Source organism: Haematobia irritans, chromosome 1 (genome assembly GCF_050003625.1).
Source record: "Haematobia irritans isolate KBUSLIRL chromosome 1, ASM5000362v1, whole genome shotgun sequence".
Classification (NCBI taxonomy): Eukaryota; Metazoa; Arthropoda; class Insecta; order Diptera; family Muscidae; genus Haematobia; species Haematobia irritans.
The window spans coordinates 97,525,661-97,550,014 of record NC_134397.1 but is presented as its reverse complement, the minus strand read 5'-3'; the positions used below and the strand labels follow the sequence as shown (position 1 = coordinate 97,550,014).

The window sequence follows — 24,354 nt, the reverse complement described above, 5'->3', positions numbered from 1 at the left end:
TAGCAGCGTAGCTGACGTATGACCAATTTGCAACCAAGGGCCATACGACACGCGTCATATTTTCTCTTGCCCAGCTAAACCAACCCGACTTACCGCCAGGTCACTCTGGACGCACCCCACCTTAGTCGCAGAGTTCCTCGATCTGGCCACAAGCTGAAGTACCAAAGCGTATAACATAAAAATGGATCAAATCACAATAAACTGTTACAACAACAACAACAACAACAATAAATTCAGAGTACTATTAGAACCTTTTGGATCAATTAAATGTACAAATTCGAGAAAAACGTCCTGGCTTACAACACAAAAAATAATTTTTAATGAAGACAACGCACCAGCGCACAAGAGTGTTTTAACAATGGCTAAAATCAACGAATTAAAGTACGAGTTGCTTGACCACCCACCTTATTCTCCTGATTTAGCTCCCAGTGACTTTTACTTGTTCCCAAATCTAAATAAATTCCTTGCTGGCAAGCGTTTTACCTCAAATGAAGATGCAATTACAGTAGTAAACCACTATTTTGAAGACCTTGAGGAAAACTATTTTAATCAAGTGATAGTGTTTGATTTCCTAGGGTTGTTCAAGTACAAAACAAGAACGGTTATATATTGGACATAGGGTACTTGAACCGTATGTCGATGTTAATGATGTAGAATGCAAATTTGTTCTAGCATAATGTTTTATTTCATTCAAGTTATTTATACTAAATAACTGATGATTAGTCATAATACTAAGTTAACATGTACCGTATATCTAGCTTATGCTATGTAAATGACTTAAATAATATTTATGCTGACTTAGTATATTAGTGTTAATGAACTAGTGCAGCAGAAGTCGACAACCTGACCAATTGTTGACGGTGAAATTTGATTCTTTATTTAAATTGGTCGGCTATTGACTTCTGCTGCTTACAATGCAAATGATATTTAAATATATATGCTCGATAATATAGCAGCGTAAATGCTGTTTACTATGGATTTAATGTTAATTATATTTATGCTATATAATATAGCAGCGTAATGCAGCTGCGTTCTTGAACATTCTCCCCCACGTTGAACGCTGCAGGTTCAACTAGTAGGAGACATTTAAATTTCGGGTGACTGAGCAGCATACGTGTCCGGAACGGTTTGACGTGGTTGTGGAGTGGGTGGTTGGATTGATTTACCTCCTCTTTTCAGAAATCTCCATCCAAGGTAGAAAATCAAAAGCATTGAAGACATGATAAGAGCTGTGTAACTTATTGCCATATGGTGATGTCTGTCGGAATGGTAGGTGGTGCGAAAAGTTGAATGGTCAGCTTCCTGAAGTTTGTTCTGGAGATCTGTTAGCTGTTCGGTATGGTTTATTAAAAGCTGATCGGTCGAGTTGAGAATTGCAGTGGACTCTCTCTCATGCGTTGTTAGATTAAATTTCGGAAAGCGAGAGTAAGACGCTTGAATAAAGCTTGATGCATTATAATGACCTCGAAGAGTGACTTCCGAGGTTTTAAGGGTGCAAATTGGCTCAAGGTTGATGATCCCGGAACCTTGGAGCGTGTATTGTAGTGTTTTTGTTCCGCAAACAGTGCTGACGTCAATTTCACATGTGGTAGCATAAATCCATTGGTTTTTGTGATGTAGTTGTTGCCAGATGATAGGCTCCTTGTAATTGTTAAGTTTGCACCTGTTTGTTGGTTTATGTCTGAACATATCTACTTCGCACGAAGCCGCCATAGATCCCTTCGAGAACATTTCGTGATTATTATCGCAGATAAAAGTGTCACCGCTTGGTTGAATACAGTTGCGAATGTCATCGCTGGAGAGTGGCATGTATTCATCTCGATGGAGATTGATCGCCAAGTACTCTGTTTGGGGGTGAATCGCAACAAGGGTGCCGTTCTCGTTTGCGGGCACCGCAAATATCTTCAACAACTCAAACGGTTGCTGGTCAACTAGAGGAAGTCTTATCTCGAACATAGCCTTGTCTTTAGTGACTGCTGCCTTTGCTCGCATGATTTTGTAGAATTGAATGAGGTCAATGTCATCGAAAGGTAGAACTCGTGATACCGGTAGATGAGCCTTGATTACGTTAATTTCTCTTTGCAGCTGACCCGGCGTTAGTAAGGATGGGCTAATCTTACCGTGATGAGAGTCTGTAAGAACATCAACGATTTCCGCTTCAACTTGGCGTAGTCTTGTTGCTGCTAGAGTTAGTTCGTGGGCAAGAAGAGCTATTGTGTGAGCTATCTTTAGCTGAGCTTCTTCTTCTACCACTTGGTTATGTATCATTGATATGGTGGTTTGGACTTCATTTATTCTAGTTTTTAAAGATAACTCATCTTCCTTTATTATATTTAACGTCGAGTCGACAATTGAGGCTTGATTGTGTAACAGCGATGTGAGGTGGCTTCTGTCCATCTCTGCTCTTTGTATCGTATTGTCCATTTCGGCGGCATAGTCCGCGTCTAGAATTCCAAACAGAGATCTTGCGACATTACCGATAATATTTAGAGCACCTCTACGCAATCTTCTTGGCATGATGATATCTCTATCTTGGATTAATTCTGCTCTAGTTTGCTTGAGATGAGACACATTGCTTCGTGAGGAGACATTTTGCATAGGTCAGAGAACATCTTTATACCGTCAGCGAAGTTGTCAATTTCTGACCTAAAGGGTATAAGATTGTAGTAGACCATGAGCTTCCATTCTGCTGTGGCTATCCGTGCCGTACCAATACCTTCGAAATATAATCCGGGTTTTGTTTCAAATGGTTGTGGTCGCATGGGATTACATAATACAACCGGTAGTATCAGAAGAGCCTGTAATGTTGTGCACAATAAATTAAAGTTATTGGGCCTCGATCGTTTTGATGTGTTTGGCTTCTGTTCATCTGGTGGCCTTATTCTTTTGTGATCCTCTTTTTCTTTGATATCATCATTGAATAATGGCGCTAAGCGATGGATTGGCCGTTTAATTACACCTGATGAAGTTTTGACATCGACTACACGCACGTTTCCATCTTCTCCTTTGTAGGTTTTGATGATGCGTCCAAGTGGCCATTGCATGACCTGTACGTTGTCCTCCTTGATGATGACAAGTTGGTTGGGTTTGATATTTGCTGATGTCGTTCTCCATTTGTGTCTCTGTTGGAGTTGTGACAAATATTCACTGGACCACCTATTCCAAAAACTGTGTCTTAGTTCTGACACGAGTTTCCATCTTTTAGATAGTGGTGTTGGTGGCTGGTTTGTTCTGGCGTCAATTTGTGCGGTCAGGGGTTCCCCTATAAGGAAATGGCCTGGCGTCAGTGCGGTTAGATCGTTGGGGTTTGAAGATATGGGAGTTAGTGGTCTTGAATTTAAGATTGCTTCAATTTCTATGACTACCGTTTCCAGTTCTTCATAAGTAAGGGAGGCGGTGGACAACGAACGCAGAAGAAGATGCTTGGCTGATTTCACCGCTGCTTCCCAAAGGCCTCCGAAATGGGGGGCTCTGGGAGGGATGAATTTAAATTCGATCATTTCTTTGCTGCATGCCCTTCCAATAGTCTCTTGTGACTCCTTCCCGAATATTGAGGTCTCCAGTTCCTTCAGTTGATTTCTAGCCCCAACAAAGTTTGTGCCGTTGTCTGAATATATCGTTTGGCATCGCCCGCGTCGGGAGATGAATCTTTTTAGTGCTCCAATAAAGGCGTCTGTAGTTAGATCTGTCACAACTTCCATGTGGATTGCCTTTGTGGCAAAACAGCAAAAGACTGCGATATACACCTTGTGTGGACGCTTTCCCCTAAGCTTGTAGTGTACCCAAAATGGACCGCAATAATCTACTCCAGTGTTTAAGAAGGGTCGACATGGCGTTATTCTGTCTTCTGGTAAATCACCCATTATCTGTTGGTACATTTTTGGTTTGGCCTTCGTACAACGAATGCAATTGTGAACTGTGTTCCTTGCCATTGTTTTGCCCTTTATAATCCAGAATCCCCTTTCTCTTGTAGTATTTAGCAACGTTTGTGAACCACAGTGATGGTTTTCATTGTGCAGCATCACGAGGATTAGTTTGACTATGGGGTCATTATAAGGCAATATTATTTGATGTTTCATTTCGTATGAGAGATTTGACGCATCTAGTCTTCCGCCAACTCGAAGAATATCTGATTTGTCAAGGAAGGGGGATAGACTGATAATTGGGCTGGATCTGCTGAGTTCTTTGGTTGTCTTTAACTTGTTAATGTCGTCAGCTGATTGTATGGTTTTGACTATTAGATGCAAAGCTGAAGTTAACTCTATTGGGCTTAGTACTTTGGTTGCTGGTCGGTCGGCTGACGATGTCCTGCTGTTTTTGATAAATCGCTGGATATAAGCCACAACTCGTTGAAGACAACCGAACGAATTGCGGTGGTTGATTTTGTAGATGATTTGTTCTAATCCCATTTGCGCGGCTGCAGTGACAATAACAGGCTTTCGTTTGAATTCTAATTCACTTGTTGGATGCAATTCCTTCGCGAATTCCTTAGGCCAACTGTCTTCATTTCCGTGTAAAAAAAGGGGTCCATAGAACCACATGTTGCACTCCGGTAATTGTTCTGGTTTTAAACCTCTGGAGATTAAGTCTGCGGGATTGTTTTTGGAGTCGACGTGTCTCCATTGACTGTTGATGGTGAGGTCTTGTATTTTGCTGATTCGGTTAGCCACAAAGGTTTTGAGTGATGATGATGCCGAATTTATCCAATGCAAGACAATTTCGGAATCAGACCAGAAGAAGAACTGTTTGTCTTCGTATCTTAGTTCATTTTTTGTTTTGTTGGCCAGTTCTGCTCCTAAAAGTGCTGCGCAAAGTTCTAGCCTTGGCAGCGATACCTTTTGGATAGGCGCAACTCTGGATTTGGCGCACAATAGCCGGACGATTATCCTTTTATTTGGGAGTTTAGATCGGATGTAAATTGCGGCTCCATAAGCCCTTTCTGATGCGTCCACAAAGACATGCATTTGAATGTGCTTCGCAGTTTGACCATCGAAAACGTGGCGTGGGATGTGGGTGTTGTCTAACATATTTAGTGCATTACGAAAGGCGTGCCATGTTGTTGTTCGATCTTCAGGGAGTTCATCATCCCAAGATATCTGATCCTCCCAAAGTTGTTGAATGAATATCTTGGCTGCCACCACGACTGGACCTGCTATACCCAACGGGTCGTAGATTCGTGCTACATCTGATATGACAGATCGCTTTGTTATCACTGAGACTGGCTGAAGATTTGCCTTAAGGCAGAATTGATCCGATGCTGGGCTCCATATTAGTCCCAATGCCTTGATTGACGCGTTTTCAAAATCAAGGTTGACTTCTTGATCATCTTTGCGGTATGTCTTGGAGGAGTTGGCGATGGTTTGCACACCACTTCCGTAACTTGAAGCCGGCTTCCTTGAGTAAGGAGGTGAGTTGAGATTGCATTTCCTTGGCTGCTACTAAACTATCTGAACCGCTCATCCCGTCATCGACGTAAAAGTCCTGCTTCAGGATCGTTGCGCCAAGTGGATATTTTTCCATCCGAGTAATCGCTAGCCTTTGTAGACACCTTGTCGCCAGATAGGGAGCTGATGATGTTCCATAAGTGACGGTGTTTAGTTGAAAATGTCGTACAGGCTCCCCTGGATTGTCCCTCCATAAAATGAGTTGAAGGTTCCTGTCTCGTTCGTCCACGAGAATCTGACGATACATTTTTTCAATATCGGTGGTGAAGACAAATCTGGGTAGTTGGAAACGTAGAAGCATTCCAAATATGTCCCCTTGCACTGTTGGACCAGTCAGTAAAATGTCGTTTAGTGACCGATTTGTTGACGTTTTTGCTGAAGCATCAAATACGACTCGAAGTTTAGTTGTGCTGCTCTCCGGACGCAAAACACAGTGATGCGGAATGTAGTACCGAGGGCCTGGCAGTTTTTTGGGATCGATTTGAGTCATGTGACAAAGATCTTCGTATGACTGCATGAATTCCTTGTATTGTTTTTCAAGATTGTTATGGCGTTTGAATCGTCGTTCCAAGGCAAGGAACCTGGAATATGCGGATGTTTCTGATTCACCAAGTGTTGCGGCATCCTCAGACAGGGGTAGTCGAACAACAAATCTTCCATTGAGGTCTCTGGTTGTGGTTTGAATGAAGTGAGTTTCACACGCCTGTTCTGCAACTGTGAGATTACTTTCTGCAGGAACTACCTCGATTTTCCAGAATTTTTCAAGTAGTTCGTTTGTTGCTATATCGTCTTCACTAAAAACTGCACATGTAGCTTCGGTTGTGCTGTCGTCGGCTAATCGTCCACTGGTGATCCACCCAAGTTTTGTGTTCCTCAGGACGGGTAAATTGCCTGCTAAGTGTAATGTTGCTGATAACAGAAGATGAAAGTAAAACTCTGCGCCAAGTAACACATCAATTTTTGCCGAATTTTGGAACGATGGGTCTGCCAGCATTATGTTTTTGGGAATAGGCCAGGATGAAATGTCGAACGATGCACTAGGTTGATGTGGTATTATGTTTGGGAGAACATAAGCCTCCAGCCTGGATGAAAACTTGCTTGTGAGTGACTCGAATTTAACGTTTACCCGCTGTGTAGCTTGTCTGGATCTTCCACTAATTCCTTGAATACCTAGTGTTGCTTGTTCTGATTTAATGGATAGTGCTTTAATTAGTCTTTCGGAGACTATGTTGATTTGGGATCCTGAGTCCAACAATGCTCGGAAATTTCCAGATCGTCCATTGTTGGCTGTTATTTTTATTAATGCTGTTGCGAGTAGAATCCTTGCCGGGCGAGCGTTCGCTGATACCACTGAGGTTGAGTGTAATGCTTCACCTTTAGATTGTGAGGGTTTGTTGCTGGCAATTTGTTGTTTTTCAAGATGCAGCAGCGAATTGTGTTTAAATGAACACTTAGTGCATGCCTTGGATGTGCATTCCTTGGAACGATGATCGGATTTAATACAGTTTACGCAAAACCCTTTCTTTTGCACCCACTTAAGGCGATCCGCAATGTTCATTGCCAAGAATTGTTTGCAGTAATATATTGGATGGCCTTCCTCACACAGGGGACATCCACTTGATTTGTACGTTGTTGTTGTTGTTGCAAATTGCTTTGCCTTGTCCTTTCCACCAACAGCTTCAAGTGCTTGGAAGCGGTTTCGTAAAACCTTCAGGAAATTGTTTAACGTCTGTAGCTCTGTGGGGTTTTCTAGCGATTGTTCGTACATGATGTGTGTTTGGCGATCCAATTTTTTGACCAGTACATGTAAAAGTACCGGGTCCCAGTTGTCGATGTTGATCCCAATGTTCGTCAGTGCGGACAGACTTTCGTTGAGGACGTCGTGGAACTCTTTCAGAGATTTGGACTCGGCCGTTAAGTTTCCCCAGCCAAACAATTTTATTGTGGATACTAGGACTCGCTTGTTGTCGTACCTGTCCTTCATCGTGTTCCATGCCGTTGTGTAGTTCCCTTCAGTGAGATCCAGGTGACGTATTAATCGTTCTGCTTCCCCGCTCAAACTGGCTTTGAGATACCACATCTTTTGGATTGCTGGAATATCTTGCTCATGTATCATTTTCGAGAATATGTCCGAAAATGGTTGCCATGATAGGCAATCTCCATTGAACCTTGGTATGGATATCTTTGGTAGCTGTAGGTTGGAACTACCCTTTGCTTGCTGCACTGATTCCGAAGTTATGCTTTCGCTTGGTTGTGTTTTAGAAAGAGACGCTATTTGAATTGCTACGTTCTCTTCTAAGGCTTCATAGTCTTCACTGTCATAACCTTCAGCCGCCGGGTTGGCACACATTTCCCAAATGTCCAAATGGATAGTCTCGATCTTCTGCCATAATCTGTCTATAGCAGATAGAGATTGGACTGGTGATTCCTTCATAGCGTTACTTTGAATTAGACGTTTCAATGACGCTTTAAGTGCTCCTTGACGTCTTATCAATCCATGAATGTTGTTTGTACCGCTGGACCATGATGAAGATTGGTTGCCTGGGGGTGCACCAGCTCCTTGATTTACTAGCAATGATGAAGTGGATGCGGATGGGTTGTCTGCGGTAAACCCTGCTCCGCGTTCTGCTGGCAATGGCTTCGTTTGCTTGCTCAGACCTTTAATTAGCTGCTCTACTTCCTCAATAGTTGTATTGTATACGATTCCTATTGATTTATGGATATCTTCGACAATATACGGGTCATCTTCGCTCAACATCGGGTTGTTACGTATGATATTTTCCGCTGTGTCAAAGGCATTCCATTGAGCAATTAAATCTTCTTTTTTCTTTGTGTAATACTCCACAGATCTTCGCTCGTGTAGAGTTTTCTTTATGTTGGCTACCGCTTTTTCTATGTTTGCGGCCCTTTCCTTTTGACGGATTATCAAATCCTTTAAGTTTTCCATTTTTGAATCTCGCTGGTACGGGAAGACTTCAATATCGACTGCGTGCTCTGATTTACTAATAAATTCCTTTGAGTTCCTTACCACTGGTGGGGGGAAACTCGAAATCAATTAATATATTTTTTATTTAGGGGTCGGGGTCACCAATGTTTGATTTCCTAAGGTTGTTCAAGTACAAAACAAGAACGGTTATATATTGGACATAGGGTACTTGAACCGTATGTCGATGTTAATGATGTAGAATGCAAATTTGTTCTAGCATAATGTTTTATTTCATTCAAGTTATTTATACTAAATAACTGATGATTAGTCATAATACTAAGTTAACATGTACCGTATATCTAGCCTATGCTATGTAAATGACTTAAATAATATTTATGCTGACTTAGTATATTAGTGTTAATGAACTAGTGCAGCAGAAGTCGACAACCTGACCAATTGTTGACGGTAAAATTTGATTCTTTATTTAAATTGGTCGGCTATTGACTTCTGCTGCTTACAATGCAAATGATATTTAAATATATATGCTCGATAATATAGCAGCGTAAATGCTGTTTACTATGGATTTAATGTTAATTATATTTATGCTATATAATATAGCAGCGTAATGCAGCTGCGTTCTTGAACAGATAGAATTGCTAGAAAAGCGTTGGACTAAGTGCATTGAAGTTTCAGAAGATTATATTGAAAAATAAAAATATTTTTGAAAAACTAACTATTCTCTTTCATTGATAGGCTAAGAAGTTTCCGAACCGCCCTCGTAAAGTAGAAATTATTTTATGTATAATGTAAAAACGTCTTTAAAATAAAGTATTGAAAAACATCTTTTTTTGAACGCTTATTTGCTTTGTGGTCAAGATACAAAAAGTCCACAAGTTTAACGACGATTTCATAATTTTGAAGAATTTTTCAGAATTGACCTTAGTCCAACAGACACCATGGTGCAATGGTTAGCATGCCCGCCTTGCATACACAAGGTCGTGGGTTCGATTCCTGCTTCGACCGAATACCAAAAAGGTTTTTCAGCGGTGGATTATCCCACCTCAGTAATGCTGGTGACATTTCTGAGGGTTTCAAAGCTTCTCTAAGTGGTTTCACTGCAATGTGGAACGCCGTTCGGACTCGGCTATAAAAAGGAGGTTCCTTGTCATTGAGCTTAACATAGAATCGGGCAGCACTCAGTGATAAGAGAGAAGTTCACCAATGTGGTATCACAATGGACTGAATAGTCTAAGTGAGCCTGATACATCGGGCTGCCACCTAACCTAACCTAATCCAACATGTAAAGATATCCATTTTTCAGTTGAATCACTTAACTATAAGGTCAAAACGACTTCACTGACAAGTTTGTCGACTTTTGGACAAGCAAAAAACTTTATATATGAGAAATGCACAAAAGCTATGTTAACCTAATTTTCCGTTGGTATTTTAAGCACATGAAATCTTTGGTCTCACGACAATATTTTTACAATGTACAAAGCAATTCACATCTATTTTTTTTAAATTAAGGTGGGTACTATGTTCGGTTTTCGAGTTGAAAACCAATTTATTTTCGCGAGAACTTTTCCTGAAATAAACAAAATTATAAATGAAAATAAACAAATTCCTGTAAAGTCTTGCCGAAATATAGAAGAAAAAGAAATCGAGCATCAATGAAGTCAATTTATCTATTTTATATTGAACTGTTTTAATATAAAAATTTCAACGCGAAAAGAGAACATAGTACTGATAACTTGAGAATATTATAATAACATAATAAGGACACCATAAACGAGTCAAAAACTTTACAACAAGGTGTATTTGCCGCAAAAATGCGCCACACAATGGCGAGAATCATTGTTATTTTTGACATGTTTCTATTGAACAAATAGAACCCAATAAAGCAAGCACCAAACAATGTTCTGAAGTATTCGAATGTAATCGGATAATTCCAATTCCATTCGTTTTAAAATTTCCATTGCTATAAGAGTATGTTACACACACACACTCCATTCCTATTTTGTTTGTTGTTGGCACATACAAAAAAAAGCACAGACCCGATCACAGCCTGCATTCTCCGACTTCTGCCAATCAACTGAGCGACGATTGTGTTTATTTTTCGGTAGATAGCTACTTCGTGTCACATACGAAGTTTCGTCTTTGCTAAAGCAAAATATTCCATTGTTGCCAACTCCCCAAGGCCAAAAAGCACCAAAAATATATTATGAATTCTAACATACCACCTTCCACCACAAAATCGAAAATTAAATGCTCTACTAAAAAAAAAAAAAAAAAAAAACTTCCAAAGATGTTTTATAGAACTTTTGTGAATTGAATTTTAAGAAGTTAAGGTGGGTATTGAGATCGAGTTTAGCTGCTAAAATAGTCATTTTTTTCACAATTACAACTTCTTTAATAATTCATTTTAAGGAATACAAACTTTGTGAAAATTTGCTTTTGGCTATTCCCCATCAAGTTATAATAAAATTTGCAGCAAATATGCATAATTTTATGCCTTTTTTACTGATATAGTTTTCACTTTAGCGCAAAACTCGAACTTAGTACTCACCATTATGAACCGCTATTCAAGTATACACTTTGATCGGTTTTAATGCTTTCGTCCAATTCATTTTGATCAGTGATGTTTTTCAACTTTCAAAATATTAATATATGGAAGGAGTCTATTGCTTATTTCAGTTGTGCGTGCTTTTGTGAATTTAATACAAACGTGTTTAATGACATCTTTACCAAATTCAAAAATTCGATACTCATCGCTGGACTTTCCTACAGAATACCCTAAATAACAATATTAATTAAAAAATAATCAATACCAACTTCATAACAATCAAATTCTATATTTGGCAATAAATTTGAGTTTCTTCGGCTCTTGAAAGTCTAATCAAAATTTTTGTATCAATTAAACTTAATACTGTTCAAAATAAAAAAAGCACCAAAAGCACTAAATGAAAATGCCAGAAAGCACCAAGTTGGTGCTTTTTTTGAAAAGGCACCAAAAAGGCAATTTGGTGCTTTTTAGAAATCAAAAAGCACTAAATTTGGTGCTAAAAGCACCAAATTGGCAACACTGAAATATTCTATCTTCACTAAAAATGTTACGATACGAGTAGTATCGTGACGATTACAACAGAACCAAAATATTGAAAAGAACTGTACAACGATTCCTTTTGAATGAGATGGCTCTGCAATGCTTGACTCTGTAATCGCTTACAGTGTTTCTGTTCTATTCATTAACTATTGCCTCACTAGAACATCGATTACTTCGAATAGGCTTGTGCAAGCCTTTGATGCAAATTTTATGATACCTTGCCAATCGGCAACTGTTACCACAACTCATGTGATTTGATCGTGGATGGCACAGTAGAACATTCGACGGTATATACTTGTTTACATTAAGCTCAAAAAAATTTTCTGAACACTTAATTACACATAATTAATACTGACATTTTCATTATCTTTGCCAGTTTGAAATGGTGCGTAAATGCTGCAAATACCATTATGATTGAGTATTCTCGTTTAAAACAACATATTACCACGAGATTTACATTGTAACATATTACGACAACTTATACAACTATACCATACAAAATGGCCGAAAACGTCCAATGTCCGGTTTGTACCCTATACCTGCATGCAGGAATGAGTCTTTCCGATCACTTGGAAACTCATCCAAAGGAGCAAGTTATAAAGGCTCTAGTTCAAATGACTATTTCCGGTGTTGGGGGAAGTACTTCTACATTGGCATCTGTATTGAAAAGTGCTAGCAGCGATGGAGCTGAATCAAAGAAATCGTCAAACGATTGCGAAGAGGCGTCGCTGGCAAATGAAAAAATATTGTCAAATGAGAACACTGAGACCAATATCATGAGTAGTAATAGCTGTAATGTTCAATGCAATGTTAGTAATTCGGGAAGCAACAACTCTATATCTGATCAAAGTACCAAAAGCAGTCAAAACTCGAACAGCATAATTAATTTTCCAAGCACACATATGACAGGGAAAAGTTCAACAGAAGTATTGCCAGCCTCTACACAAATATTAAAATCAGAGGATACACCCACCGTAAATAAGGAGCAGGGAAATAAAGATAACCCGAATGCTACTTTTTCTAACAACCATCGATCATATCCTAGCTCATCGAATGAAATCTCAAATGTGGAGACAAATTTTGGCATCTTTGGCAACCAACGATATCTTCATCATCGTAATGCTGTAAATCAACAACAACAAATGCCTCCGCCTCCTGCCCCTCAAGCACAGCAACACGACCTTCCGAGATCAATTTTGCCTCCACCAGTTTCGGTGCCTCAAAATCTTGCTTCACACAATGTTCATTCTTCGTATCATACTTTGCAAGCTCAACATTTGCTTCCTCAGCCACATCCTGGCTCCCACTTGGCTAATGTGTCACACAGGCCTGGGCAGCAAACACAAATATATTCAAGCCAACATCAACAACCACCACAGCAAACGCTTCATCAGCAGGATATGAAAGTTATTTATTCTCCTGGTTTACCTCCACCGCCACCACTACAGGTAAGACAAATTAGCAATGGCAGTTGTATGATTTGGTTATTTTTTAAATTGAAATATTTTTAAAGCTTTTTAGCTATCAGACCCATTCACAAATACAACATCATCACCAAAAACCACCGCCGACATATGGAACTGCCATTAGCCAAATTCGATCTCAAAATAAAAATCACTTGTCTGGACAATTCGCTGCGCAGCATCAAAATTCAACGATGTCTCATCAAGATGTTTTAATTCACCACCAACCGCATATACAGCAGCAACCGGCTCATTCACAACAACATTCTGTACGAGCACATGGAACTCCGCAACCATCACCTTCCACAGCAGCAAAACATTTATTTTCAAAAACAAATGATTTGCATCATCAGTCGTTACAACCAGTTCACCATGCAAATTTGAGACAATCTAATGCCCACCAGCATCAAGACAAATTTTTTATAGCACAACAAGAGCATGGAGTAACTGATGTTGGAAACTCATCGCAGTACAACACTTTAACTGCAAATGACACCCACAACAAGATTTCAAAAGGAACTACATCTGCTAGTTCTGCCTCTGTTACAACGCATTCTACAACGGCACAAGTTAGTATTAGCCCTGCGGTGGCTTCAGCTTCAATGGCTGTTGTTGCAGCATCAACTCTGAGTCGTCATACCAATTCACCCTTCGCAGCATTGCTTGCGGCAGCAGCGGGAGCACCCTCACCCTCAAACACTTCTTCTGTTTTACGTTATGCTGAATCTCCTGTTGCCCACTACCTTGAAAGAGACAATGGTGATTTTATTGTACAAGAAACACCAAAACATATTGTTGAATGTGTAGAAAAAGATAATGGCGAGTTTTCCGTCATTGAGCGCATTTACCAATCTCCTCCAAGCGTTTTGCATATTCACGATGATGCTGACGACGATGACGATGACGCTGTGGATACTGACGACGAAACTATAGTGGACAACAATGCCGACTATACGGAGGGCGATGATAGAAACACAAAGGCGAAATGTGATGGTCAAAACAAAGTTAACATTAAGAAGAGAATTACAACGGCAATGTCTTCAAAGGAAGATGTCACACGAAATTCCAAACAAATGTTAGTCGAAGCAAACGGGAGAAAAAATGGGAGAAAGGCGAAGAATATCGAAAAGTCTCCCGGCAGCGGTGTTGCTGATTTCGTAAGCATTTTAAGTGACAGCGACGAAGAAGAGTTCATTTCACAAGATAAACAGCAAAACAAAAATATGTCTGAAAAATCTATTAAAAATGACACACATTTATTACCGACTACTTCAACATCCTCAGTACATCGGACACAAAATTCTACTCCCATGGTCACCGATGCGCCGTCATCTTCTAACAGTATCTCATCAAATAACTCCTCGTTGCATCAAAATGTGACTCGGAAGAAGTCTTCCAAAAACACGATTACCGTCTTGAGTGATGTTCAATTAAATTTAAATGAATATTTAGACTTAGTTGGAAATATTATTGCTTCAAGTAAAGTCGCCGCTCAACGTAGAACATTCACTTCCATTGCTCCCATACCATTAGTAAAAATAGAAAAGGAAGAACCAATGGATGAATACGCACCGGATGACACTGCAGACCAACAACTACCACCAATACCTTTGAAGGCAAATAAACAAGAGACTGAAGAATTAACTGATAATCCTAGCAGCAGTAGTAATAAGTCTAATAATATAAGATTAGCAGAACAAACACACCAGGAGCGGGATGAGAAAAAACCTCAGGTTGTAGAAAATGTAACAGAAAATACCAACGTATCATCACTATTCAATAAGAATTCCAGTCAAGTTACCAGTGTCATACGTATGGCCACAACTAGTCAACATACGCTTCAGCAACAATTACAACACGATCAAGTAGAGAAGAATTCCGATGAAAACATTGATCAATGCAGTATCTTAAGATCAAACGACGACTCGAAGAAGGACGAGGCTGAGGATCTATCTCAGAATGTGCGAAGCAATACGAGTCAATGCAAAGCGTTGGGACATGCCACATTGGGTCGTAAAGGTCCTAAGAAACTTATAATCAAACCAAAAATATCAAAGAATGATCGACCTATATCTGTGCATTTAAATGTTAATGATCAACAACCTTCAACATCCGCTAAAGCATTAGAAGAATACTCAAAGATTAAACGCAGTGATGACGCTTTGGTAGAGGTCAAAGTAAAAAATGAACCAATAACATCGATTACATTCGAAAATAATCAATGTCATTCACAACCAAGCTACAGTATTTTAGAGCAACATCTTAATTCCAAAGAACCTCTTATGGTGTGCAAAGAGGAGAAGCCTTGTATACAAGAAAATAGCTTGACTACTGCCATAAAAGAAATGAAAGTAGAGAACAATGTAAATGATGATGCCCGTGTACTATATGACTTTGCAACTTCAAAAAATTCTAATACGAATAACAAAACGTCGACATTTCCTTCGGCGACATCAGTATTTGCCAAAAACTCAAGAACGACAGTAGTTAATGAGATAGACATTGTAAATGAGAGAAAAAATTTGGAATCGGAAAATGAGACATCATCATATTCATTTCAGTCTGGTATAGACTCGATAAATTTATCGGAAACTGAAGCGAATAATCCATCTGGTCAAGTTCCACCATCTTCCGAACATAATGGAAATTCGCAAATTATTTCAGATTTTCCATTTAACTACATGTACAATAACAACGTATCTGAACAAGCAAATGTTAAAATTTCCCAACAATTGTCAAATTCATTTTACCAAAATTCCACAGCACCAAGTCAGAGTTCGAATAACACTTTGGTTTTAGAAGACTCGTCCTCCAGCAAAAACTATTCAGATTACAACCAACAACATCGAATACTCACATCGTCTCAAAACCAATGGACTACTAGTTATTCAACCGCTTCCGAAGATAATGTACCATCGCAAACTTCAAATTCTAACCTATATGCACAAATGTCGCCAGAATGTGGCAGAGTATTAGATAGTAGTGAAGTTGGTAAATATTTGGACTTAGATGCATGTAAGAGAGAAAAAAATATTGATATTGCGGGGAATGCAGTTAGCATAAGGGAGTCAACTCCACCCCCTCCGCCATCATCTTCAACGTCTTGTTCATTTACGGACAATAGTATGGTGGGCATTTGTTCAACTGCTGGCACTTTAAATATACGTACTGATGAGAAAATGCCAGCCAAAGGTGAAATTTCCGAGCAAGAAAGTAATTGTGATATTGACAACTCTTGGAGCCAACCAGTATGTACATTATTTCTATACTATATTATTGTTAGTATTAATTTGCTATATTTTCACAGATATATGGGGATATATCGGCTAGATTCTTTAAAACTAACTTTCCAGCGATATTTCAGCAGGAGAATGGTTGGAATCATGAGGAATACTTCACAGTACAAGATTTGAGTGCATCGGCGACTTGTCATACAACTAATACCAACAATAAAACAAAAAGGTCACCAATCGCACATATTTTACTGACTATGATTTTATATATAAAAAGTTTTGATTTTGTCTTGCAGTTTTGATTTTCGGGTAGCCTCAGCGGACAATAGCGACATAGTCGCGACTAGCAGTACAAGCAATGGTTTATTCGCTCATAATTCAAATGATAATTGCAATATAGATACTATGCCTTCTACATCTGCAAAATTAAAAAAACGTCGTAAACATGGTTCGCTTGATGGGAAAACATTGACAATTGGTTTAAAAAGGGAGCAGCCAACGTCTACCATAACTTCTCAACAGGTTATGCAAAGCCAAGACTACAACTTTTCACAACACGAACAGCAACCAAGTACATCATCGGCTTTTTTGGCAGGACCATCAAGTGCTCAGATGATAGAACAAATGACGACTTCAACAATTTCATCTCAACAATCCCAACCACAAAAAATTCGAACAAAAGTATATGAGTGTGGTCACTGCAATACTAAATATTCAAAACTCAAAGACCGCAACGCCCATATGGTGGACGCTCACAATTATGTCCGCCAAAATAGAAGGCTAGTTTGTCTTACAAACCAAGTTGCAATTCCTATGAATGACGTGGTGCCTGCAACTACAACTAGCGGTGGATGTAATGGATTTTTGCCACCTTCTGACAATGATGGGAGCGTGGTCGATTTTAAGCAGGGTATAGTTAAGATTGAAAACGAAAATATTCACCGCGATGATTACGATTATGAACAAATCAGAGCCGATTTGAAAGCAAAAACAGAGGTATTAGAAGATGACAAAAAACATTTGTCATTGGTACAGATAACTTCGTCTACGTCTGAAATGAATTCAGCACCAAAGCAATCAACTTTTAAACCACTATCCCTTACGACTACCACAAGTAAACTGACTACATTGTATCGCATGCTGGTTACTTTTAATTTAACCACTTTGAAACAAAGCCAAAGAATGTCTGAGTTTGATGAATCGCATATAAAATCATCTATATTTTTTTGTTATGTCTGCAAACATAATTTTAACTCCGTGAAACTCTATGACGCACATTTGACCGAACATCCAGCAGAGTGCTTTACATGTGGCAAAAAGTTCCAGAGATGGAAAAACTTTTCTCTTCATTTGAAACGACATTTAGGATGGAAGGAATTTGGTTGCACAGTTTGTGAAAAAAAGTTCGTAGTGCGTAGTGCCTTGGTAGAGCATATGAGAATGCATTCAGGACTGTCGCCATTAAAATGTAAAATTTGTGGTAAGTATTGTATCTATTTATTTGAAATGCTTGGTGTCGTTGCAACCCTTGCCATTCTGCTATCGGAAATTCGCCATGATAACAGTCTTTTCTTGTCTTGCTAACTCAACCCTATTAGGTGAATATTGTACTGCTCAGCCATTTTGCTGTCTATGTCCGTTTTGGAGTCATGGAACACAGAGTCCAAGGTTGCCTGTCTGATTATATATATATGCCGTTACATTACTTCTTGGTCAATTTGCCACCTCTTATTGCAAATATTTAAGACCGAAAAACACACTTTAGGACCATCAGTATAGAAATCTATATAATTTTTATTACTCCATGTGTGTATCAAATTTCTTGTCGAAATGCTTTTTCGTCAGAGTGTTGGCACATCTGGCGTTATTTTGACGACCTTACCTTTTTTACTTCAAGCAATAGATGCAACATGACATTAGGGGAATCTGTCCCTGTCTTACTGAATACGTCTGATTGTGCGCAATTTTTTAGTCCCCACTTTTCCCTATTGTCCTTTTGTACGAGCAAAAGGGAATTTTAATACCATCTAAATTTTTTCGTTCTTTGCAGTACATGACTAATTCTGTCTTTACAGGATTTACTACTAGATCATTCATAGCCCATTTCTCAGTATCTATGTATAATATCTCTAATTGTGGATTGGAATTATTCCTCAATGTTAAAGCCACATCATCTGCATATGTCACCACATTTGTCCTTTCTAATTCTAAAGAGCCCGCAATTAGCTTATAGCTATGTTACAGTCCAAGAAGAGGTGATAGAACTCCTCCTTGGGGAATGCCTCATTTCACATACCTTTCAATATTTGCTTGTCCTAGAGTGGCTAAAATACATCCCTTCGGTATAAGTCCGTTTAGTAACCTCAGTATCCCTTGATCAACATTCAGAGTTTCCAATGCAATTTGCATTCTTTGAACCTCTAACTTGAGTGATTACCTTAGGAAATATTGGACCAAAAAGGTGTGCAACATGTTCTTTTGTGATATTTTTGATTATTGTTCTTTTTTCATACTTTTGATTATTGTTTTTAAACGTAAAAAGAAAGGTAAAAAGCTGCGGCACACCGAGACATTAAACAAAATTTTAAAATAATTATTTATTATTATTATTTTTACAGGTAAACACTTCAAGCGGTACTCCAATTTGACGCAACATCGCAAGCGACATACGAAACAAGTTATAAGACGGAAGGAATATGTGTGTTACTGTGGTGAAGTGCTACCATCAAAAGCACGCTTTTTGTGGCATAAGGAAACCCATGACTCGAAGCCAAAATGCTGTCCACATTGCTGCGATCGTTTCGTTCATGTAAATTCACTACGTCGGCACATAAGACTAGCGCATTCGGAGAAGTTTGATTATGCTGAGCCAATGGAATGTCCGATTTGTAAGCAGATATTTGCAAAGGCCTCCATGAAAGCTCACATGGCCACCCATTCCACTGATACTCAATATGACTGTGCTATTTGTAATAAGTCATTTTCCACTAAATGGAATCTAAAAATACACTCGTGGGTTCACGCAAATCGAACAGCTAAACCATTCAAATGTGAACACTGCCCCAAGGCTTTTGTGCGAGAAGTTGACTTTAAAAATCACATGAATTCACACAAACAAATTAAACCATACACTTGCGAAGTGTGTGGATGTAAATTCATACGGAAATATAATTACATGCGACACAGAAGAGAGCATCACGGCAATAAGAAATATACCTGTGATCTATGTAAAAAATCGTTCCACCGTCATTACTATCTAATTGAGCATAAACGTATACACACAGGCGAAAGGCCGTTCCAATGTACTATATGTGGTAAAAGTTCAACAACAAAAACCAATCACAACAAACACTTAAAAATACATCATTCCCGGGACCCATTTACGGTCGAAGTATAAATACTTTTACAACTGTATTTGTTTGAGTTTAGGTTTGTTTGTCCTTTTTGGCTTTGTAGAATAGGTAGCATTTGGATGTATATATGATACAGTATATTTGGATATGGTACAGTGTATTTGGAATTGCTAGCCACAAGTAACTCAGTTCGTAGCTTTGTGTACGGTAATCCTAAAAGTGAATTAAATGTGGTGAACGAAAAATATAAATAATTACAATTGACATATTTGTACTACACGTGTGTACAAATTGGAATCAGTAAAACTGTTTGCATTTCACAAAATAAGTAAGCACATAATTAGCGAATGTTTTCACAAATGTGTTGGGGAAAAACAGTTTATGATTCGCTTCTGTCGTTTATTATATTTCCTTTAGAAGATGCATAGCAAATAATTTTAGCGTAAAGGTGGGTATTAACTTCGAGTTTGGCCGCTAAAATCTTCATTTTTTCACCATTTTAATCCATTTTAAAGAATAAACACTTTATAGTAAGTTACTATGGGCTATTCCCCATCAAGTTATATTAAAATTTGTATCAAAGACTTTTAATTTGATACTTTTTTACTGATTTATTTTTGATATTAGCGGCTAAACTCGAACTTAGTACTCACCTTAAACGTAAAAATTTAAAATTATATACGAAGACCACATTGCAAGCTAAAAATGTAGAATTTGTCTAGTTTCTTTTAGACAACTGTTTTTATATTTTAAACAGAATACGATTTAGTAATTATTTACAAAAAAAAATGTTTTTCAATTTCTTAGAATTGCGAGTCGTATAAGCAAATGGCGTATTGGACTTCGAAAGCTTCTATCCAAAATTAGCCCTAGAACTCCATACATATCATTAATTTCTGGTTATATCTGGTTATGTTTGGCTTTTTCCGAGTTTTTATCTATTTGTTGCAGCAACACTAAAGTACACAATGTGAAAAAAAGGTAATTTTTCAAAACTATCCAGATTATAACACTACACTCCCTAAAATATAGCTTCGTTGTTCTTTCATCCTTTTTGTTTGGTCGAGCTATGAAGAACGAACTTGAGCTTGGAATTAGAATCGAATAAAAAGTGGGCATATTTTGTAGGTTTTGTAATTAAAAGAAAATTATTTGGTTAACAGAATTACTAATTCCAATATGTGAGAGTGAAATATTTGGAAAAAGTGTGATATGTATTCGAGATATTTCGGAAAAACAAAAGAAGCAATTCATTTCCAATATATACCAAAGTTTTTAATCAGAAAAGGAAGTTATGTTCGTCTGAATACGCAATATAATTAATTGAATGGCAATTTATAATTAAAACGAATATATAAATACCATATGAAGTCGGAATAGTAGTATAAATTAAATTACATTGGCATTTAAATGTAAGCTAGAATAAGAAAACCTATGCTTAGCTACGTATGGCGTACAGAAGTATGAAATAGGTTTAGATTTTTTTTATTATTTTTACGTGGATAAAGTTGTGTTGACTTAATTTTTTCGGTGAATACTTTTGGTATGGCAATGTATATAACATACTTCATATAAAACAAAAACGCTAAATTTAAGTTTTCTATGAATTGTGTTGGCGTTTGTGCATTGTTGTATGTTGTAGAAATATAATTTACAAATACATTTTTGACCATGTATTAATCGTAAATTATTCATATAACTAAATGTGTGTGCATAAGTAAATTTTTCAATGTTATGTACACTTCATTACTGAAGCAAAATTTTGGAGAGAATATTTGAAGAAATAATCAATGTCGTTAGTACATGATTTGAAGAGAGACCATTTCCCTAATATCAGTGCAATATTTTTTATTTACAATTTACATTACTTTCACTGGATCCTTATCATTTTTTCCGGCATTGTAAAATCCTAGGCAATTGGTTTTAGCAAAATTACTATTAACTTTAGTATCTTTATGAATTCTAAATATATATTCTTTGTTTCAAACTTTTCATTAATATTATGTTATAATTATTTATTGCGTTGATTGCAATTCAAATATAAATTTTTTATAGTATTGACATAAGCTATATACCTTAAATTTTCTTATAGGCATTTTGTTATTATATTTTATATAAGGTTTTATTAGTTTATGAATTCACATTTTTAAAGCTAATTCATCATAAACTTAACTTATATGGAGATCATAGATATAAAAATAGTATTAAATAAAATGGGAGGACATTATTACAAATTATACTTAATCAGTAGAATTCATAATGTGGATAACATGTATCTTTGATAGCAAACGATTTAATAATGAATATAATAAATTAATCCTTGATCTAAAATGAATTAAAAATTTAATCCTACAAGTAAAATATAATTACAATCTATTCATTCAAATCATAAAATACTGATAAACGGTTTTTAATTAAACACATCAGGTAAGTAGTTTTTTAGTTTATTCTTTATTTTTTTCACAAACATTATAAATCTTACATCATCATATTAATAATAATTTATAAAGATTACTACACCATGAATACATTTAACCGTTTGCCGGAAATTTGAGTTTTATTAATAATTGAATTCAGTTATTAAAAATTTTCTATAATAAAGAGCTTCTCTTAAATAATTATATATCGAAAACCAGGAAATATCTTCACCGCCATTTAAAAGAGACAATCTCATCTTCATTTAATCCTTGCTTATGGAAATCTTCAACTCTCAAATAACTGAAAATTGGGCAATGACCAAGTAAATGTACACGCAAAAAATAACTCTTTCCTCCCAAACGAAATTTTAGACAAACAAAGATCGTTTCTCATATGCATTTCGCTGTAAGGAAGTTTATTTGGAAGAAAAGTATATACCTTTTGCGATAAACGTTTATTCTTTTCCAGGATAATTGCATAAGACTCAAAAAAAAAAATTCTGGCTAATTACATTTTCCTCACATCTTTCTCACTTCCACGATGTTTTATAGTTCTTAACATCTTTTTCTGTAATAAAAACAATGTAGAAGAAATTATTCAATTTTATAAATTTTTTAAATTTTACCTTTCGCCTGGACAAAGAATCGAGCCGAGGACCACACAGTTTGTAATCCAACACACTATCCACTGGGCTACGAAGCTGTTATAGTCATCAATAGCAAATTATCCTTATAAGTTATATTTATATAGCATAGCTTGCCCACGAGCCGATTAAACAAATTTTATTTAACAGAAACATACATTTATTTGGGCACCGTGGAGCAGTGGTTGGTACGTCCGCCTTGCATACCAATGGTCCTGGGTTCGATCCCTGCTTCCGAAAAGGTGTTCAACATCAGCGTTGCCAATTTAGCTTTTTTCCCGCTAGATTTGGCTTTTTTTGAAGACGTTTAGCGGGGAAAAAATGCATTTAGCTTTTAGTTTTTTTTCTGGCTTTTTTTCATGACCCTTTTAGCTATTTTTGGCTTTTTTATTTTCGACATGTTCCTATTGAAATATGGATAAAACTTCGTTTTTATCTAAGTCTTGCGGCCAGAATAAGGTTCAAAGCTCAATTGAAGCCTTAATAATTATTCCAGCCATTATGCGGACATTTTTGCAGCAAATACACATTGTTGTAAAGTTTTTTCCTCGTATTCATAAAAGTTATCGTAAACTTTAAATCTACTATTACCATACAAATTCCTTATATAAACTGTCAGTAAATTATTAGGAATAATAGCATTTGACTCATTTATCCTTTTTATCCTATAATACGTATTCTAAAGTTATTATGATATTACTAAATTAAAATAGTAGATGTGAATTGCTTTGTACACTGAAAAAATATTGTCATGAGGCCAAAGATTTCATGTCTTTAAAATACGAACGCGAGTTTTGGTTATAATAGCATTTGTGAATTGCTCTTATATGTTATAAACTGTTTTCCTTGTCCAAAAGCCGATAAAATCGTTTTGTCCTTATAGTTAAGTGATTCAACGTAAAAATGGGTATCTTTTCATGAAAGAAGGCTAGGGTCAATTCTAAAAAATTCTTAAAATTAATTAAATACACCCAGAGAAGGAATATGGTCACCTCAAACATGTTTTAAGAGAAAAATGTTATTTTTGGGTGGTGACCATGTAACATGGTTTTCGCAACCATGTTATTTTCTCGGAAATCATGTATCTGATTTCGGCAAGCAGTTTATATTTGACGATAAAATAACATTTTAGTGACAAACATGTTACATGGTCACCATACAAAAATAACATTTTGCTCTTGAAACATGTTTGAGGTGATCATGTTCCTTCTCTGCGTGTAGTCTTTAAATTTGTGGAGTTTTTGTATCTTGACCACAAACCAAAATAGCGTTCAAAAATAGAAGAGGTTTTGCAACATTTTATTTTAAAAACGTATACACAGAATAATTTCTACTTAAAGTCGAGTCTGCATTTGGAAATTTAAGTTGTCGTTAGCACGTTTTTAAAGCACTGTGATAGCTCATGAAGAAAAAGCTGAAAAAACGAATATATTCAAATTTGACTCAGAATCAATACCAAAATCATTAGTGTACAAAATCTTTGGAACCGAACATAGAAATAATTAAGAAAATAAAGTTTTGAATGTGGTATTATTTTTTTTTAACATCAAAAAAAAAATGCAATAAAAAATTCGTAGTGATAGGATCAAAACAAATCTGCTATTTATTAATGGAATGGATTTACATTTACGAAAATTGGACAATAGGTTTGTATGGGAAATTTTCGAATAAAAGTTATTCAGTATAAACTTGCAAGACAGTTAGAATGTGTTTTATTCTCTTGGGTAATATTAGGAGAAGTGTACACGTTCAGGAATTTATCATTAATTCA

At 37.0% G+C, this 24,354-nt stretch overlaps 3 protein-coding genes across 4 annotated transcripts in view; 1 reads left to right on the top strand and 2 right to left on the bottom strand.

Moving 5' to 3' along the window:
- Positions 1-19,828, top strand: part of LOC142221465 (uncharacterized) — a 58,027-nt gene extending 38,199 nt beyond the window's left edge. For both annotated transcript variants that reach the window (XM_075291215.1, XM_075291214.1), the window contains exons 2-6: positions 11,850-12,921; positions 12,987-16,184; positions 16,244-16,398; positions 16,466-17,649; positions 18,788-19,828. In XM_075291215.1, the coding sequence (XP_075147330.1) occupies positions 11,974-12,921; positions 12,987-16,184; positions 16,244-16,398; positions 16,466-17,649; positions 18,788-19,566 (6,264 nt within the window). In that variant the 5' untranslated portion in view covers positions 11,850-11,973 and the 3' untranslated portion in view covers positions 19,567-19,828. The remainder of the gene's footprint in view (positions 1-11,849; positions 12,922-12,986; positions 16,185-16,243; positions 16,399-16,465; positions 17,650-18,787) is intronic.
- On the bottom strand, positions 1,087-2,517 carry LOC142228820 (uncharacterized). Its single transcript, XM_075299348.1, has one exon. It carries the CDS (start codon positions 2,515-2,517, stop codon positions 1,087-1,089), a length of 1,431 nt encoding a protein of 476 aa, XP_075155463.1.
- On the bottom strand, positions 2,538-8,391 carry LOC142228812 (uncharacterized). Its single transcript, XM_075299335.1, has 2 exons — positions 5,549-8,391; positions 2,538-5,394 (listed from the first exon to the last, which is right to left on the bottom strand). The coding sequence occupies exons 1-2, from the start codon at positions 8,389-8,391 to the stop codon at positions 2,538-2,540; spliced, it is 5,700 nt and encodes a 1,899-aa protein (XP_075155450.1).
- Positions 19,829-24,354: the final 4,526 nt, after the last annotated feature.

What these genes read in the sequence shown, in the direction of transcription:
- LOC142228820 (XM_075299348.1), bottom strand. Translation starts at nt 2,517, where the DNA reads ATGCCAAGAAGATTGCGTAGAGGTGCTCTAAATATTATCGGTAATGTC.
- LOC142228812 (XM_075299335.1), bottom strand. Translation starts at nt 8,391, where the DNA reads ATGGAAAACTTAAAGGATTTGATAATCCGTCAAAAGGAAAGGGCCGCA. An exon ending in GCTCCCTATCTGGCGACAAG is followed by an intron (nt 5,395 to 5,548) that starts GTGTCTACAAAG and finishes TCCTTACTCAAG; the next exon opens with GAAGCCGGCTTCAAGTTACG.